At 45.0% G+C, this 18,938-nt stretch overlaps 1 protein-coding gene across 1 annotated transcript in view; it reads right to left on the reverse strand.

Moving 5' to 3' along the window:
- Nucleotides 1-18,938, reverse strand: part of HAUS4 (HAUS augmin like complex subunit 4) — a 288,206-nt gene that overhangs the window by 256,571 nt on the left and 12,697 nt on the right. Inside the window, exon 2 of the mRNA XM_078644887.1 lies at nt 17,353-17,428. Coding sequence (XP_078501013.1) covers nt 17,353-17,395 — 43 coding nt within the window. The 5' untranslated portion in view covers nt 17,396-17,428. The remainder of the gene's footprint in view (nt 1-17,352; nt 17,429-18,938) is intronic.

The raw sequence follows: 18,938 nt of genomic DNA on the forward strand, positions 1-18,938 counted from the left end.
GAAAAGTGTCAGGAATGATGTTCTGATTCAGACTTCTAAGGTCAACACAGAAACGTAAATTTCCATCTGCTTTCTGTGAAATTACAACCGGAGAAATCCAAGATGAGCACTCAATCGGCTCGATGACACCATTTGATAACATTTCATCCAACATTTTCTTTACTTCCCCTCTTACCATGATGGGAACCTTTTTCAGCTTATGTTGCACAGGAACAGCATTACTTTTAAGCTTTATCTTGTGAACATATCCCTCTAAGTTGCCGAGCTGAACTCTGAAAACATTTGTACCTCCCTCCAAGATGTCTTCCACTGAAAGGTCGTCCACCACCATGACTTGTTCAACAGCGTGTGGGTCAATTCTAATATGGAGGTCATATTGGTGTTACCAACCCAAAATAGGGGGGCCCGATTCTGCTATACACCTTACCTTTGACAGATCTGTTTTTAAAAACAATATCAGTTGCCATGTAGCCTAGTATGTCTATCTGCTCACCTAGATACCCTCCAGGGTTAATATCTTTGGGTAGTCATTTTTTGTTAGGCCACTCCTGCTTGAAAATTCTTTTAGGTATGATTGTATATAGTGACCCCGAGTCAACCATAAGATCAACTCTCTTCTTTTCAATGATAAATTCTGCTTTGGGCCTGTGTTTCCTTCTGTCATTTAAATTATGAGGTTCAGTGAGAAGGATTTCTCCATTCTCAACAACATCATACAAAGAAGGTTCAACACACAGGATTCTATCAGGTCTGTAAGAACATTCATAAACATTAGGCTCTTCCGATAACATTGCTACCTTTCCTTTGTTTACATCTCTACACATTCTTGCAAAATGACCCTTGCGGCCACACCTTCTACATTCTTTCCCAATGGCCCAACACTGCTTTGAGTCAGACGTGTGATAAGTACTACCGCACTTTCCACAAGTCTTATTTCCAAACCTGCTGGGATACATTCTACCCCCCAAAGTATTCTTTACACCCTTGAACCTAGTAGATACAGCTACCTCCCCTTCCCAACCATCCACAACAGAAGTTTCACTCTCATTAGACATGTTAATTTTGGAATCCCTACGATCCATTTCTTTCACGCAAGAATCCGACTCTTCAATTATTTTAGCAATGTCAATTGCATCCTTAAGAGAGGGGTCTTTAGCAGCCCATAAGCGTTCCTGTGTTTTTCTGCTCCTACATTGAACAATCAGTTGGTCCCGGATCATTTCCTCAGTCATAGGACCAAATTTACATTTTAATGAGAGTTCGCGAAGTCTAGTGACTAAGTCATCAATAGACTCCCCTACTTTCTGTGGCTGGGTATAAAATTTGTGTCTTCTCCACGCTATATTTCTTTCTTTCGCAAATCTCAATTCCAATCTTTTTCGTTTGTTTGTTTTTATTAACTTAGCACAGTTACTTAAAACCATTGCTTATAAAAAAGACAATATTAGCACTTTTATAAAAATCAGCATTAACACTTTTGTCATGTTAAAAGACAGAGCTGAGAAATGGCTCTCAAGGCTTAGGGGTCCATTATGATGACGGGCGGACTTTGTCCGCCCGTCACCATAGTGGGGAACGGGACCGCCCGCCATAAGGGCGGGGGTCCCGTGGGGGGAATTAGGAAGTGCCCGCCACAGTGGCGGGCACATCCTGTAGTTTTAGCATTGTGGCGGGCGGTGCACTCTGCACCGCCCGCCACAATGCTAAAAATGCTTTGTTGCATTTGCATATGCAAAGCGGCAGGCACCGCGCGGTGCCTGCCGCTTTGCATATGCAAATGTGGGGGGGTACCATAGGTACCCCCCATGTGCCCCCCGACAGTGTTGGCAACGTGGGGGCCCTGCAGGGGGCCCCCGCAGCAATTCCCGCCTGCCTTTCCGTGGCGGCATTGCCGCCGCGGAAAGGCCTCTACTTGGTGCCATTGTAATATGGCTGGCGGTGTCCATTGGACACCGCCACCATATTAATCCATTACCGCCGCGGTCGCAAAGCAACCGCGGCGGTAAAGCGGCGGACGGTCTTTCCGTCCGCCGCTGTCCCCTCCGCCATCCTAATCTGGCGGAGGGGAAAACGAGAGTGCTTGTAGGGCGGAATGCCACCGCCACCCTGGCGGAGGCAATCCGCCCATCATCATAATGGACCCCTTAGTGTCCATTATGCTTATAAAAACAGTCTTATAGTTGCCGATGTAAACATTTTGCTGCGTTAGACCAAAGATAAGAGATGAATAAAACAAAGGATACTAAACCACGGGAGAGAAAAAATCTGTAATGAGTTTTTGAGAGGGAAGGGGTAGGAGAGCAGGGACCGTAGAAGGTGACAGAAGATTGTCCAAGAGTCTCACAAACTTTCCAGACCTTGCAAGCACTTGAGTGTCAGTAGATGCAAAACAGAGGGCCGAAGCCTCCCAGCATGACCTAATGCCCCAACTTAAATACAAGGGTTTCAAGAGAAACTTTCTAGGGCCAGCTAAGGCCGGACAACAACATAGAAGATGCAGCCATGATTCAGAGTGGTAATTGCACAATCTGCAGGCCCCCCCTCGCTTGTTGGAGCCCATCTATTGAAAGCCGTCGAACGCAGGCCAAGAAGACGCATGAACATTATATACTTCCGTGCCACTGCGTTTAAATTTTCCTGGAAATAAGCTTGCGGTTTCCCGGGAAGATACGAAGAGTTCAAGGGGAGCAAAATGGTAGATGTTTTTACAGTGTGCAGATCCATACGATGGGAGATTAATTTGGCCTGCCTGTTGATGGCATTTTTCCAGGCTGAGTAAGGAATAGTGTCCGAAAAAAGAGATGCGTTGTCCATCTCTAGCACTTTTATGGCCTTTGCCATCTGAGTGTTCCAAGGGTTGCCAGGACTGGAAAAAATTCCTTTTAGCTGGGATTTTAAAGTGTTGTCGCCTGCTTTTAGTGTCCTTATAAAATATTTCAAGGTATCGGCCTCGCAATAAATTAATTGTCTTTCTAGGCCCAGCTCCAAGCATAGTCTTGCCCGCTGAATAAAACTTGGAAGATGGAAGATTTTTTTTATAGGTGGAAATTTGGGCGAGATTAAGACTAGTAGAGCATGCGCCGGGAAAGGCCTGATGCCCATAGGTTAAAATGATTCAAAAAGGGGGTGGTGGTGATGGACAGAATATCTGAATTAAGCAGAACACTCCTACCCAGTCAAAAGATCAGGGCTTGATCCATCACCGTTTTTTAGCTCACTGCACCATCCCAGTTCAGAACCTGGCTACATGCAAATGCATCATGGGAACAGGGCAGACCAAACTACCAAGCCAATTCTTTACTGGAAAGGAAACAAGCTTCCGGGGACCGGTTTCTGGCATTACAGCCGTCTTCGGCCCGGCTTGCTTGAATCCTGATGGTGCAGTGAGCAAGGGACTCACATCTGAGCATACCCTTCCACACTTGTGGTGGCCAAAACGATTCAAAAAGGGGGGTGGTGATGGACAGAGTATCTGAATTAAGCAGAACACTCCTACCCAGTCACAAGATCAGGGCTTGATCCATCACAGTTTTTTAGCTCACTGCACCATCCCAGTTCAGAACCTGGCTACATCCAAATTAGTCTGTCCCTGGCCCAGTGCATCATGGGAACAGGGCAGACCAAACTACCAAGCCAATTCTTTACTGGAATTATTTTGGCCACCATGAGTGTGGAAGGGTATGCTCAGATATGAGTCCCTTGCTCATTGCACCATCAGGATTCAAGCAAGCCGGGCCGAAGACGGCTGTAATGCCAGAAACCGGTCCCCGGAAGCTTGTTTCCTTTCCAGTGAAGAATTGGCTTGGTAGTTTGGTCTGCCCTGTTCCCATGATGCACTGGGCCAGGGACAGACTAATTTGCATATAGCCAGGTACTGAACTGGGATGGTGCAGTGAGCTAAAAAACGGTGATGGATCAAGCCCTGATCTGTTGACTGGGTAGGAGGGTTCTGATTAACTCGGATACTCTGTCCATCACCACCCCCTTTTTGTAATTATTTTGGCCCATAGGTTAAGGCAGGAAGAAGAGTGGCTTTGATCACCTTCAGGATGGCTTCTGCAGAGGGACTGCTCATGGACAGATTCAACCGGGTCAGGGAGTATGTGATTGCTCCTGCTCTCTTTTGCAAGGCAGCTAGGTGAGCTGCAGGTCTAGACATCTCGTTGACCCAAACTCCCAAATAATTATATTTTGCGGTTGTATTGATCCTGGCAGGCCCAATGTTCCACCCTAAACCCATAAGCGTTCCTGTGTTTTTCTGCTCCTACATTGAACAATCAGTTGGTCCCGTATCATTTCCTCAGTCATAGGACCAAATTTACATTTTAATGAGAGTTCGCTAAGTCTAGTGACTAAGTCATCAATAGACTCCCCTACTTTCTGTGGCTGGGTATAACATTTGTATATTCTCAACGCTATATTTGTTTCTTTCGCAAATCTCAATTCCAATCTTTTTCGTGCCTCTTCAAAAACATTCTCAATGGGTTGACCACGTTCATTGTTTGCAACAGGTAAGTACTTGAAAATGTGTTGTCCTTTACCTAAATTGGTAAGTAATATCGCTTTTTTCTATTGCTACTGTAGTCCTACGCATCCAAGGCTTCCAAATAATTATCAAACATCTCAATCTACTCATCCCATTCTATACTTGGATTCTCTGGTTGATTAAGTGAGGAGGAGTAGACACTGCTGAGACATCAAGGGCTGTTACATCCATTTTTGAATTAAATGTATACTCCAAAACTAATTTGACTAGTAAAAATGCAGGGAATGTCTCCTTATTCCTCTCTATTTTTATTTATTTAGATGAAATATTTTTACCAAAAGAAAATAATGATTGCATCCATAACAAAGTCAGAATTGTAAATAAGCTGATGTAATCCTTGGGTGAATAGCAGTTCACTTTTCTTTTTGTAATACCCACAGCAGACTTCACAGCAGGCCTTTTTGCAGTATATTAATTAACACATATATACCACTTAATACCACAAGATGGCAGTATTTCTCTTAAAACTACAGCAGACTCCGGTTATACATGCCAGGCACAATTACAGTCAGTTGACAGCTCTTTCACCTCACAATTTCATTACAAGACCGGAGGCTGACATTATGCATTTATCCTTTAATAGCAACTCACACAGCCGCACTACATCACAAAGGATAAAGTTCTAGAGTTAACAACAAAGGATGTATCCAGGAGATGATCTGCCTCTTTTAAAAGCGGCTCGCCAGCTTGCTCCTTCATTTTAAGCTTAGACTTATATTTTTTAAATTCCATGTCACTATGTCGTGTTGATTTTAATGTATTATGCAGCCTTTATAAGCCTGTACCTCTGTGCTGATTTAATGCCTGTTTTATCGTTATCCAGTGACCTTATGCGGTTGTTTTCCCTTCCTTCACCCCCCTAACTCTGTGCTTTAGCACCAGTTTTCCTTCGTGGGTGGCACAGGCTCCCCCCCCTCATCCCACCCTCCTTCCCAATGGACTTCCAATTTATGGTTGTCCACCCCCTTTATTTCTGCAAAGCGCGCAACCGCACTCCCCTTTCTACCGTCATTTCGGCTTTCCCTTTTTTCTCGCCTTTCGCCGCTTGAGACGTGCGTCGGATCTCCGTTTCCATCAGCGGCGGTGCGCTTACGATCTCGCACCATTTCCTCATTTTTGGCTTAGAGGAAAGCACGCTCGCAACACCCGCGTTGCGTGCTTCCCCTTCCAAGCGACTTTCCTTTCCTCCGGCGGCTGAGCTCGAGCACGACTAAATAGTTTGTCAGTTGCTCTGCTTCAGCCGCCGGAGACACTCGACTACTGCGCTCATTTCCCGACTTTATTTAAGAATCATACCCTTTTATTTCAAACACGCTTTTTGACAATAGCACCGCTTAGGTTTACCAATATTTTTGTTAAGGACTTATATGAGCCTATTAATTACCCATTACTTACCCTAATAATTTAATTACCCATTACTCACCATAATAATTATACCCCTTTACCCTTTCAGGTTAGAATAATCACCCTTACTATATAAAAAAAAAAAAAAGGGGGGTAGCTTTAGACTTAAACTTAAAAAAAAAAAAAAAAGAGGAGAAGTTTATTATTACCTTACCTGTTTATATCCTTTCATTACTACACCATGTCTGACATGGATTCTGATGACGCCACTGCTAGCTCACCTGCCCCCATTGACGATTCACTTAAAAAATTTCTGCAACAAGAAATTAAGTCATGCATGATGTCCTCTCTCAGAGAAGCCATGCTCTCTAAAAGACCGTGTGACCCCCAGGATCTCCCCTTACACTGTAAGAGACCCAAAAAGACCAAACATTGCGAAAGCACTACAGGCCCTAGCGCCTTTCATAGCACAGGAGGTCCTAGCACCTCACTTTGGATGGGAGGCCACCGCGCCCCACTTGAACCGGATGTCCCTCGGGACACTCCCTTGACCGGTGCCCATGGCGGCACAAATATGTACAGTGTCCCTCGTGGCACACTTTGGAATAGTGCTAACCAAAAAAATAAGAATGTTGGTCTTGACTCCTCTTCCTCCTCCTTTGATGACAACTCCTCCAAAGACCCTTCAGACGAATTCGTCTTTGACCTGGATGAGGTCCAACATGATCTTAACTCCCAATCTGATCCGGAACCTACCCCAAAAAATATTATTTTAAACCCTATTGGAGAAGAGATGTTTTCTCCCCTAAACATCTCTCACCCTAACAGCTCAAAATGGTTCCCACAGGATCATGTTTCCAAATTTGTCACACGCTGGTTGAGAAACCTTCTGGATAGAAACACCAGAAACACAATGAGGTCTGAATCCGCCAGACCTACCATTGATGAAATGGTCTGTCAAACTCCAAACCTGGATCCAAACCTCATCAAATTCTTATTTAAATTAGGATGTGATCCCAGAAAAGGATTGGAGAGAGCCCTTAAAGGCTGCCAAGACCGCCTTTTAGACGTTTTAGGACCCCTGGTTAGAATCCTGGATATGGCTGAACAATCCCACCTCTCCTCTACCCCCTTGAACGTTGATCTCATTCGAGGTTGGAGCCAAAGGGCCATCGTTCTCCTTGGCAACACCAATTCAAGTATGATCGTTGAAAGGAGGAGGTCCATTCTAAACAAAATCAACCCCAAATTAGGTGATATGGCGGAGAAGGAACCCTCCCAGAACCCCCAAGGCCTTCTTTTCGGAGAGGACATAATCAAGGAGATTGGTAAATACGTATCCACCTTTACTGCCCTTGATAGAGCTCAAAATAACCTGAGACGGGTATTCAACACCAACCTTTTTGGCCAGGCCGGTAGAAGGGGTCGCTCTTCCGGCCGAGGCAACCAACGACCCTATTCATCCTTCAGAGGAACAGGAAGGGGCTTCTACCCCCCTAGACAACCCTTCTTTCCCCAAAGAGGAAGAGGCCCGAGAAACCGTGGTTCAAGAGGTCGAGGTACTCCCAACACCTCCAACTCTACAAGTAAGTACTACTCCTCCTTCTTCTATCCCTCCCATAGTAGGGGGCAGGCTAAAACAGTTTTATCATGTTTGGGATTCGATTACCCAAGATCCATGGGTTTTAGAAACCGTCATGGGCTTCAAGATAGACTTCCTACAGATTCCCCTCCAGTCACACTTACCCCAGCCCTTCGTCCTCTCAGAAGATCAAGAAAAGATCGTGGAGGAAGAAATTGTTTCTATGCTCAAAAAAGACGCAATAGTGGAGGTTCCCTGGTACGATGCAAGATTCATAAGCACACTGTTTCTTGTTCAGAAAAAGGACAAGGGTTGGAGACCCGTAATAAACCTTCGAGAAGTCAACACATTTCTAGTTTATCGCCATTTCAAAATGGAGGGTATCCACCTCCTAAGGGATCTCCTTCTCGAAGGAGACTGGATGGCCAAGTTAGACCTGAAGGACACCTACTTCACCATCCGTATGTACAAGGAACATCAACCTTTCCTTCAATTTACTTGGAAAGAACGTCTTTATCAGTTCCAAGCTCTTCCCTTCGGCCTCTCTTCTGCCCCTTGGTGTTTTACCAAGATCATGAAGTGTGTCGTTACAATCCTAAGAGAAAGAGGTATCCGCCTCATCATTTACCTGGACGATATCCTTATCATGTCCCAATCCCATTCAGACCTCCTAAGAGATCTAAAGACCTCCATGAACTTATTAGAGAGCCTAGGATTAATCATCAACAGAGAGAAATCCATCCTCTCTCCCTGCAGAATTATAGAATTCCTCGGCTTCACCCTAGACACCTTGAAATGCCTTCTCCTTCTTCCTGCCAAGAAGATTGCCAAGATCCGGAAGGAGATCAGGTCTGTCTTGAAACAAGAGTCTTTGACTCTCTGCGAACTAGCCAGACTACTTGGGCTCCTTTCTTCTTCCATCCAGGCTATTTTTCCGGGGCCTCTGAACTACCGCGCACTAAAGAATAAAAAGAAGAGCCCTCAATTCAGGTCTGTGGTATGGGGACTTTGTGTCTCTGGATCCAGATGCGAGAGCAGAGCTCTTTTGGTGGCTGGAGAACTTAGACGCCTGGAACGGCAAAGCTATCTTCGGCTCATCCCCGGATTTTGTCCTAGAATCAGATGCCAGTCTTCATGGCTGGGGTGCTCGTTTGGAAGACCAGGACACCGGTGGGGTCTGGACCCTATCGGAATCCTCTCAACACATAAATTTTCTGGAATTGACGGCTGGTTTATACGCTCTTATGAGCTTCAAACACTCCATCCAAGGGAGGTCAGTTGTTCTGAAAATGGAAAACGTTTCCGCTGTGGCCTATATCAATCGCCTTGGAGGGACGAGATCTGCAGATCTCTCCAATCTTGCCAGGAAACTTTGGATGTTCTGTCTGGAACACAAAATTTCCCTCAGGGCGGAATATCTTCCCGGGAAATCGAACATTTCTGCAGACTGGAATTCAAGATTCCTTATAGACTTCTCGGACTGGAAACTCGATGTGAACGTCTTCAATTCCCTCTTCCACTTTTGGGGTCCCATAGACGTGGATTTATTTGCCAGCAGACTTACCTTCCAACTTCCCAACTACTTCAGTTGGATGCCAGACCCGGGCGCTCTTGCTGTGAACGCGTTTCTCCAACCTTGGTCTCACTTCCTGGGTTATGCCTTTCCTCCTTTCGCCATGATTCAGAGGGTCCTTCAGAAAGTCAGATCGGATCAATGCCCCCTGATCCTAATAACTCCTTTTTGGCCGTCCCAAGCTTGGTTCCCGACAGCCCTGGAACTAGCATGCGACGTTCCCTTTCTGATCCCAGCCTCTCCAGGCCTGGTCTCAAACGCAGACGGGGAAGATCATCATCTTATTCTCGAGGGGAATTTGAACCTTCTTGCCTGGAAAGTGTCAGGCAATCCAACGAGCTGTCTGGACTTTCGTCGACAGCTCTATCTCTTCTCGGAGAATCTTGGGCACCTGGAACACACCTTAGATATAACAACATTTGGAAGAAATGGTTTCATTGGTGCCTGGAAAGGAGTCTGGATCCCGTGGAGACTCCTGTCGTGAATATCGTTAATTTTCTGGTCGAACAATTTGACAGAGGCCTTTCCTATCGCTCTAATAATTGCTTTAGATCCGCAATCTCTGCTGGTCATTCTCCTATCAACGGTAAATCGGTAGGTAAAAATCCTATCATTTGTAGGGTCGTCAAGAGTATAAGACTAAGAAGACCCCCTAGACCTAAATACCAGACCCTTTGGGATGTCAAATGTATTTTAGACTTTTTTTGTTCTTGGCCAGATAATTCTTCCCTTAATAGAAAGATTCTCTCCTTTAAACTCGCCACACTCTTATGTTTAATCTCCTGTAGGAGAGTATCTGACATCAGAAGCTTAGACATTTCAAATAGATGTTATGATATGTTTGGTGTCAAGTTTGAATTACTAAGAAGAACTAAAACAATGTCAGATTTTATCTTTTATCCTCGTTTTGACACTTTGCCTAAACTTTGTGTGGTTGCTTGTATGAAAGAATATGACGCTAGGATGTCTCTCCTACGCCCTAATGATGCAAATCAACTTTTAGTTTCTTTTGTGAAACCTTTCAAACTTGTTTCTTCCACCTCCATAGCTAGATGGGTTAAATCTACCATGAATCTTGCTGGTAGTTTCAAGCACATTCTATTAGAGGAGCTATGGCCAGTAAATCCTTCTGGTCAGGTGGTAAGCTGGATGATATCCTGAAAGCTGCTGACTGGTCAAATGCTAACACCTTTGCTCGTCATTACTGCAAGCCTATCGAGCATATGTCTGAGGTGGTCCTTCGGGGCTACGAACATGCATAATGTAGCCTCCGGTCTTGTAATGAAATTGCGATTCTCCTATTAACATGACCAGAGAATCTGGATTTCATTAAAGACACGGAGGCTGACATTATCCCTCCCTCCTCCCTTTTACAATTTTAGGGATGTCTTTTATGAACTTATTACATCTTTTGATATATTGTATTTGTTCATGATCTTATTGATTGCTTCAATTGTTTTTAATCTATTATTATGCCTATGTGATGAGATAGCTCTTTCAGGCTCTTGGTTCTTATTCATTTCTTTCTTTCAGGCAATTCCGTTTAACCGGCTGGCCTTTGACTTGCTGAAGTTTCTTCCATGATGTTTTTCAAGCTCCACCTGGATCTCTCAGCCTATGAAGTTCTTTCCTGTTACCCGGATCTCTCAGTTTTTGAAGTACTTTCCTGCTGCGATTCTTTTAAAAGAGGCAGATCATCTCCTGGATACATCCTTTGTTGTTAACTCTAGAACTTTATCCTTTGTGATGTAGTGCGGCTGTGTGAGTTGCTATTAAAGGATAAATGCATAATGTCAGCCTCCGTGTCTTTAATGAAATCCAGATTCTCTGGTCATGTTAATAGGAGAATCGCAATTTCCTGTTAGGTCCTTCTTTTCCTCTATTGTCCCACAGATCCTGACAAATGACGATTTTTACTCTTATTTCGCTACATCGACACCTTCATATGTGCGATCCTGCTCTCTCCACCAAAATTTCACACCCGGACTGCAATTAGTCTTCGATGTGGCTCATCACATACCCGGCATATTTTTGTTTCCGCTCGCAGCTCAACACTGTTGACAGTCCTGTCACATCCAGCATGCGCTCTGCCCTCCACAAGTCTCCTACATCTACTTCTTCGGTGTTGCACACCTCATTCACGGTAGATTTATGGCTCCGCTCGTCAGCTGACGCTCCTGTCATTAAGCCTTCAAGCACTCATTCACAAAATTATTTTCTTACTCATCGTTTGTGACTGCGTGGGCATACCTCTCTCCCTCGATACGTTGCGATCATCCTAAACAGATTTTCTTCCCCGACCGCATCGGAGAGGTTTACTCGCCTCACGTGAATTCCTAGATCTTCGCACGCCAACTCTCCGCTGTACGTCGTGTTGCCTGCTGACCGAAGACCACGCTCGTCGCCAAGAACATTTTGTAGCTTACAACATGAGGCGGAGACACAGTGTAGGGTTAGGCATTTATTATAGTACAGCAACACAACGCCAGCGCACCCGCCGCCTTCAGCCAGCAACTCCTCACTGACAGGTTAGCCGTGCGCCTCTCGCTGTAGAATCTTCAAACCCCAACATTCCACCATGGCGCAAGGAGCGGAGCCACGGCGTAAACAACATCATAACAGAATACCTCATCATAGTGAATGTATCAACTGAGGAAATGCCTATATAAAAGATTGATAACAAACAATAGCATATTTAATCAATAGAAAACTACATTTCCCATGACCTTTATAGGACGTCATATTCCACACACCAATCACCATGAACCTAGTGCCATAAATATCCTCAACATCATATTAGTGTCTTATTTTTTCCTGCTCCATCTAGAGAGAAGTACATTTATTTCAATAATTGTTCTCTTCTGTCCAATTTCCTGCACCCAGAGGGGGTTGTCAAGACAAGGGAAGGTGTTCGCGCTCGGCCTTACAAACGGCCATGGTGCATAGTCCTTTGTCTCGCAGCCAGTAGGGAAAACAGAGCCTGGAGGGCAGCTCAATTATATCGAGCATCCAGCAGTGGCGGCTCCTCTGCTAAGGCCGAGGAAAGTCGGCCCACTGCTTTTAGCAGTGGAAATAAAGGAAAAATAAAATGATAATAACGAGCTGTTATCATTTTATTTGTTCCTGCAGTGGGTGTCTTTGCAGGGCGGGCTGCTCTGCTCTCAGAGCAGAAGGGAGGAGTGGTGTGCACAGTAAGTGCGCAATGACTGACTGGCTGGCCCTCTTGGGCTGGCGAAACAGTCATGCGTACTTTGCATGTTCTCCACCCAGGCTGCAGTACAGCCTGTGTGGACAACATTCTCAGCCTCCCATTCCTCGGCTGAGCACCGAGCCACGGCGCTCAGACCAATCACAGCGCAGTAGTGCAGCATTGTGATTGGTGAGGGGAGCCTGGATGTGCTTCCTGTTCCTGGTTGGGAAGACGCAGAAGAGACGTAGCGAAGAGGTAAGTTGTTTTTCTTCATTATTTTAACAACCCTCTCCCCCAACAAACGCCCAACCCCGATGCGTGCCGAGCGCCACTGGCATAGAGATCCCGCTGCAAGCTCTCGGCAGGTTATAGAGCCACCTCACAATATCCTTATTTTGCTGCCACCAGGGTGAGAAATTCTCTTCACTCACACAGAGGCACTGAAATCTTTCCTACGCCCTGAAAATCTGGGTCAAGTAAAATAAATATACAGGTTTTGAACAAGAGGCTGAAAGTTCTTACCTCTTGACTAGGCGGCCTGAAATTCAAGGGGACGCCCACCCTCATAGTAGCTTGGATACCGGTATGTACTTTAACTTGTGTACAAATACTGCAGAGAAATCCTGTGTTTTTCCACCTGAACACAACTGCAAATTCCACTCAAAAGACAATGGCAGAGTCTAACCCGCTCACTGAAGATACATACGAGGAGCATGTAGATGATTTATATTTCTTGGAAGACAGCCTTGCTGAGGACATTGACAACTCTCTCCATCAGTCACTTAACAGAGCAGTTGCAGTGGCATTGCAACCCTTTACAAGGCAGCTACGTAAGTACGCCATGTATATGCCTCTGAGTATTCCCTCCACTGAAACTAGTGTACTTCCCAATGATACCTACCCTAGGAGAGGCAAGGCAATGGCACCATTCAATAAATGGCTAATGCGGCCGCCCTGGACTGGCTCTCCAGGAACCTCATTCCTGATCATGCTTACTCAGCTCTAGAACCTTCCACCAGTGGGACTCACTCCCAACAGCATACGGTGGAGTATAACTCACACAAAACTTCCACACATTCTTCCTACTCAGAAGACTCACAGAACTACGCTAGCAGGGCTCGACAAATCCACACGCCCGCTCGCATTTGCGAGGGAGAATGGATGAGGACGAGCTATTTTTAGGTCCTATTCGCCATTTCTGGCGAGTAGGAAGACAAACTCACTTTTGTCCTCTGTCTTTGAAAATGGAGCAAAAGTGTCAAGATAACAAGATTTAAAGGCATTTTTATTGCTCACAAAGGGACTGTGCAAAAAAGATGCCTTTAAATCTTGTTAACTTGTAACTTTTGCTCCGTTTTCAGAGACAGAGGTCAAGTAGGTTGCAGTTGGGTCGAGGGGATTTTCCAAGATACTAGACCTGCAGGACTAGAACAATTTTTCAGATTTGTCGAGCCCTGCCTAGGCTCCCTAAAGGCTGGAAACAAGGGTCCTCCCTACCTTAAAGCACAGAACCCTCAAAGGAATCTAGAGACTCAAAATAAAAATGTTGATCTTGATCTGGATGACATAGTCCATCCTCGGTTCACTGATTGGCCTCTAATCCCCCCAGTGGCAGTTTGTACTCATGTGAGGCTCTGTAAGGGCTAAGACAGGGATGCCCATAATCGCCTACATGAAGAGTGCCCCAGGCCTGACCTTTCAGGCACGGTGGCGGAAACACCAGAACTGGATCTGAACATGGCAACTGTCTTGAAACGTTCCTCCTAAGATTCTTAGAAGGGAATTGGAGATCTGTCATGACAAAGTTATAGCTCTCTTAGGCCCCTTTTGTAAAATTTTAGAGATGGCAGTACAAGCCAAAGAATCAGGTATGGCTATTGACCCTAAAGTCTTAATGGGGTAGGCGCTACACACCATTTGCCAAATAGGAAACGCAAATTGTGATCTTTCAGTGGAACACAGGAGATCTATTCTCCTCAGAATTCATCCAAAATTATTAGAACTCGCTACGACAGGGGTGGGTCCAATAGCCAATACTCTCCTGTTTAGTTTGTTAAAGATCTAGGAAAGTCTGACCACACATTCATAGTCTTAGACAAGGTGCAGATGTGGCTATAAAAAGTGTTTTAACCACCTCGACAGTTGAGGGGTTTGGGGGCATATTAGACGGTTTGTTTTTCTCTGAGAAAATTTAATGAAGAATTTTATTTTTTTTAAGTATTTCAACCACAGCTTTTTGGCCAGGCCGGCTGACACAGAAGGCAATCGCCCGGCTAATTAATATTGCAAGGTCTACCAGAGCTTTCAATTTAGACGCTGAAGATGGTCAGACTCAGCAAGAGGGACAGTCTGTCCCTCCAGAGCACGTGGGGCTTTGGGGGCTGTTGAAGCAGATATGAAAGAGGAGGGTACCGCTCTTCAGGAAACTTCTACTCAAGGACAAGTTCAAAAGGTAAGATCCGTACCAGCTTCTTCTGTGACCCTTGGGGATAGGAAAAAAAGTCTTTCTGGTCAACTGGCAAAAGTTGATAAACAATGAATGAGTATTGGAAACAGCACCAGGTTTGAAAATAGAGTTCTATGGTTCTCCCAGACTGAACTAAGCGCCCTCAACCACTCCATTTTCCCCGCCAAGATCAGAACTTTATAGAGACAGGAATCAATCAACTTCTATTGAAAGACCAATTTGCAAGACTCTATCCCACCATGCGGGTTTTGCAGCAACATTTTCACAACAACCAAGAGAGACTGGGGCTCCAGCCCAGTGGTCAATTTGAGAGAATTCAGTGGGCAAATCCTTTAAAGCCACTTCAAAATGGAAGGGATCTACAGCGATCTTCTCTGAGAGAACGACTAGATGGTCCATCTCCATTTAAAAGACGTGTATTTCATGATCCCGATTTTTCCGCCCCACAGAACATTTTAACAATTCTCTTGGAACGGGTATTTGTAAGAGTTCAAAGTTCTGCCATACGGCCTCTGATCCGCTCCTTGGTGTTTCACTAAGGTGATGAGGCAGGCCTGTAGTAGAAAAGCCTCAGGTCACAGGAGTGAGACTGATCGTTTATCTCAACAGAATTCCTTTGATGAACAAGGCAAAGTCCTTCTGACAACCCATCTGAATTGGACTTTCTATATCCTTCAGAAACTCTGTTTCTTAGTGAATGACAAGAAATTGTCGTTGACCTCAACACAGTGCATAGAATGCCAGGGGCTCCAGATCAATTCAGTGACAGCACAATTCTCACTTCCAGCTCAGAAAATGAAGACAGTGCAGGAAGTAATGAAAGCGACCCTAGGCAAAGACAAAGTGTCCTTGCAAGTCTTAGCCAAACTGTGGGACTGCTAGCCTCGTCCAGTCAAGCCATATTCCTGGGCCTCTGCACTGAAGAGCCCTTCAGAGACTTGATATCCGACACCTACAAAGGGGGAGTCTCATACTCAGAACTAATCCATTTGACTCCAGAAATCACAGGATAGGTGCAGTGGTGGCTAGACCACGTCACCCTGGAACAGCAGATCTATATTATTTCTCCCAGACGGACGCCAGCCAGTGGGTTTGGGAGCCAGCTGCGGAGAGGCATCCACAGGTATCTGTTGCTCAACAGACAAATTGAGTCTCCACATAAACTATCGGAAACTGCTGCCGGGAGACATGGTCTCCTCGTAAATTGAACTGCTGCATCATTCTCCAAATGGGCGTGTCATCAGTCCAGTACACAGGAGTCACCAAACCCAGAGTACTAGTGAAGATAGCGACACAAACGTTTGGCGAGAGCACAATACCTTACAGGTCTCAACAATGTAGTGGTTGATTGGAACTTGAGTTACCTTCAAGATTCCAGCGATTGGAAGTTGAACCCAGTAATCCAGACCCTACAAGATTGTTGGGGTCCGTGCAATAAGGATCTCTTTGCCTCTTATCTGAACATGCAAATATAGCAACTTTTCAGTTGGAGACCAGAGCCAATGGCTCTGGCCATGGAACCCCTTTCTCCAGGATTGGCATAGTCCCAATGCAATATGCGTTTCCCCAGTTTGTTAAGATTCCCTGAGTAGCAGCTCAGGTTTTGAATCAATGTGCAGAGTTGATCCTAGTGAATCCCTCTGGATGTCTTGCGTATCTCCAGTTGAACTCCCTATATTTCTAGACTTAATGTTGGACCCACAGGGGTTTCAATGTTCATTGATAACTCGGGGACAGCTGTGTCTCATGGCTTGGCGAATTTCAGGAGTCGCTGGCTATTGCCAGGACTATTGCAGCGATTTGAGTCCTTCATTAAAGAGTAATGGTTCCGGTCAACCCATAAATGATGTTCGTCACCTTGGCAAAAATGGATGGGTTGTTGCAATGAACGGAGTCTGGTTCCCTTGGAGGCTCCAATACAATTTGTAATAAACTGGGAAATTATGTTTTTTTGTTTAATATGTTTGCAAATAAACAGCGAAGAAAGAGAAGCATAATCTTCGCCTCAGAGACATCAATAGCAATGAAAATTCTAGACGTGTTAGCTAGAAAATCTTAAAGAAGGGGAGAAAACCAAGCAAGTGCAAAAGGAGGACTGGGAGAAGGAGGAAGGGAAGACCAACAAAGTACTAATGGAGGAGGCCATGTATAAGTCTGGTTTTTTCAACTTAATGCCCTTGAAGAAATATAAGGCAGGAGAGAGTTCGGTTGTGTAAATTATTCTTAGGGGTAGGAGAGATCAAGCCAGTAGAATTTGAGATATATTCAAGGACTCTCCATATGAGGCAATACATGTAAAGTACATGACAGTGAAAGAGAAAAAGAGACCCAAACCCTGAAGAAACCAAAACCTAGGTAGACAAGTAAATACAGCAAACTAAGTTAACCATAGTAGGGGGTAGAAGTGGTGGGGAGTGAAAGAACACCAAATGAGCAATCGGCACAGTAGAGGAGAGCGAGACAAAGACAGTGAGATACAGAGACAAAGAATGCCAAAAGAAAAAAGTACTACCTAAACAAACCGATTTATGGACAGCAGACTGAGGGCTACAAACCAAGCCATCCACTTCGAGGTAAAAAGGACAGTCCTATAATCACGTTGTTCAGTGCTTAACATTTTGCTGTAGACCCACTGTTCTGTAGTACTCACCTTCTTGCAGGATCTTTGAGTACTCCCCAGATGCAGATGTCATGTTGCCTCCTGTTCAGTACCAAAAGGCCTTTATCTAGGGTAGAATACGTAAAGGAAAGTAAAAAAAGAGAAATAAATAAACAGACAACTAGTGGGCGTCTTTCCCCCATGCTGGCCCTCCTCTAGGGCCTTAAATTTGCACCTAAATCCCATCCCCCATTATTCTCCAACATGGTACCAACAACTGGAGTTCCAAACCTCGGAGTCTACAACCGAAAGGCTGTATTGACATGTGGGGACATGAAAGAAAACACTGAAAAGCCTCCTGGAGGATATGGTGTACATTAAAGACTACATTCTCTGATTTTCCCTCATATTTTAGGCAGGTCAAAACTGCTGGAATTTAACAGGGGAAACGATCTGGTAAACACCAGCACATGAACATTTTGGGAAGCCTAGCACCATCTTTTGTGGGTTACGTCCCATTCTGGAAGGCATAACTTGTAATATATACCATTTATCTTGCCTGTTAAAGAACAAACTCCAGGGGACTGGATGTAAACAGGCTGGGGCCTATTCACCTGCTAGACTCCAAGATGTTTGACCTATTGAAATTCATTGAGGTTGGAAACCTCAGGGTGCAGCATGTACTCCACCCAGTACTGAGAAGGTATGACATCTCATACAACTCGAAATTGTGATCCCTGCGTAAACAGTTTGCACAGTGATCACAATTTAATGAAGACCTCACAATCGAGGCCAACATTTTTATTAGCTGAGAAGGCAGCAAAGATACTAGGCACTGCACAATAACAGATATTGAAGGTCTATTGTAGTTTATTAAATATATCATGTTTTATAGAGACATAGATTGTATTTAAAATAAGGGCTGAGGAAAACAGAAGTCCTGGAGAAGACGCCAAATAACCAGTTTCTGAAACACACATTTCATGGAGAAAAAAATGTTTAATAATGTTAAGTTGTTTGTTCTTCTGCGCTTCCAGAAAGTTTGCACATACCCAAACCCAACACTCTCCGCACTAACAGCAGCCGACACCCAACTTTCTCATGCAGTCCTGCAATCACCTACACAACACTTGCATAGTCTTCAACACATGCTCACTCAGCAAACATCACCGAGATAGGGACCAGCTGCACAACAATGCCCTGGCCCTACTTTTCCTCATGGAAACTTGGCTGAACCCTGCATCTGAACCTGCCTTTGCCACAGCCATAGCTCCCTGGCTCCAAGATCGCCAGGCAAGACAGACTCCCCAAGCCCGGAGGAAGAATCACTATCACCCCCATGAGCATCAACAGCTAACCTCCTCCACAGACAACTCATTTTCCAACATGGAACACCTGTTGTTCAAGCTCCATGTCACAGCCAACTTTGCCATAAGCGGCACTTATCTACAGACTTCCTGCACCAACTTCACAAATACCATCCCAGAACTGGCCATCACCACACACCTTCGATTATAGCAACTACTTTCTACTCAGAGACCTGAACTTCCACCTGGAAGATCATGTTGACCCTGACGCAAAAGCACTCATTGAAGACCGTGGAAGCCTGGACCTTGTAATGCCCAGCACAAGTCAGC

The sequence above is a fragment of the Lissotriton helveticus genome, chromosome 5_1 (genome assembly GCF_964261635.1).
Source record: "Lissotriton helveticus chromosome 5_1, aLisHel1.1, whole genome shotgun sequence".
Classification (NCBI taxonomy): Eukaryota; Metazoa; Chordata; class Amphibia; order Caudata; family Salamandridae; genus Lissotriton; species Lissotriton helveticus.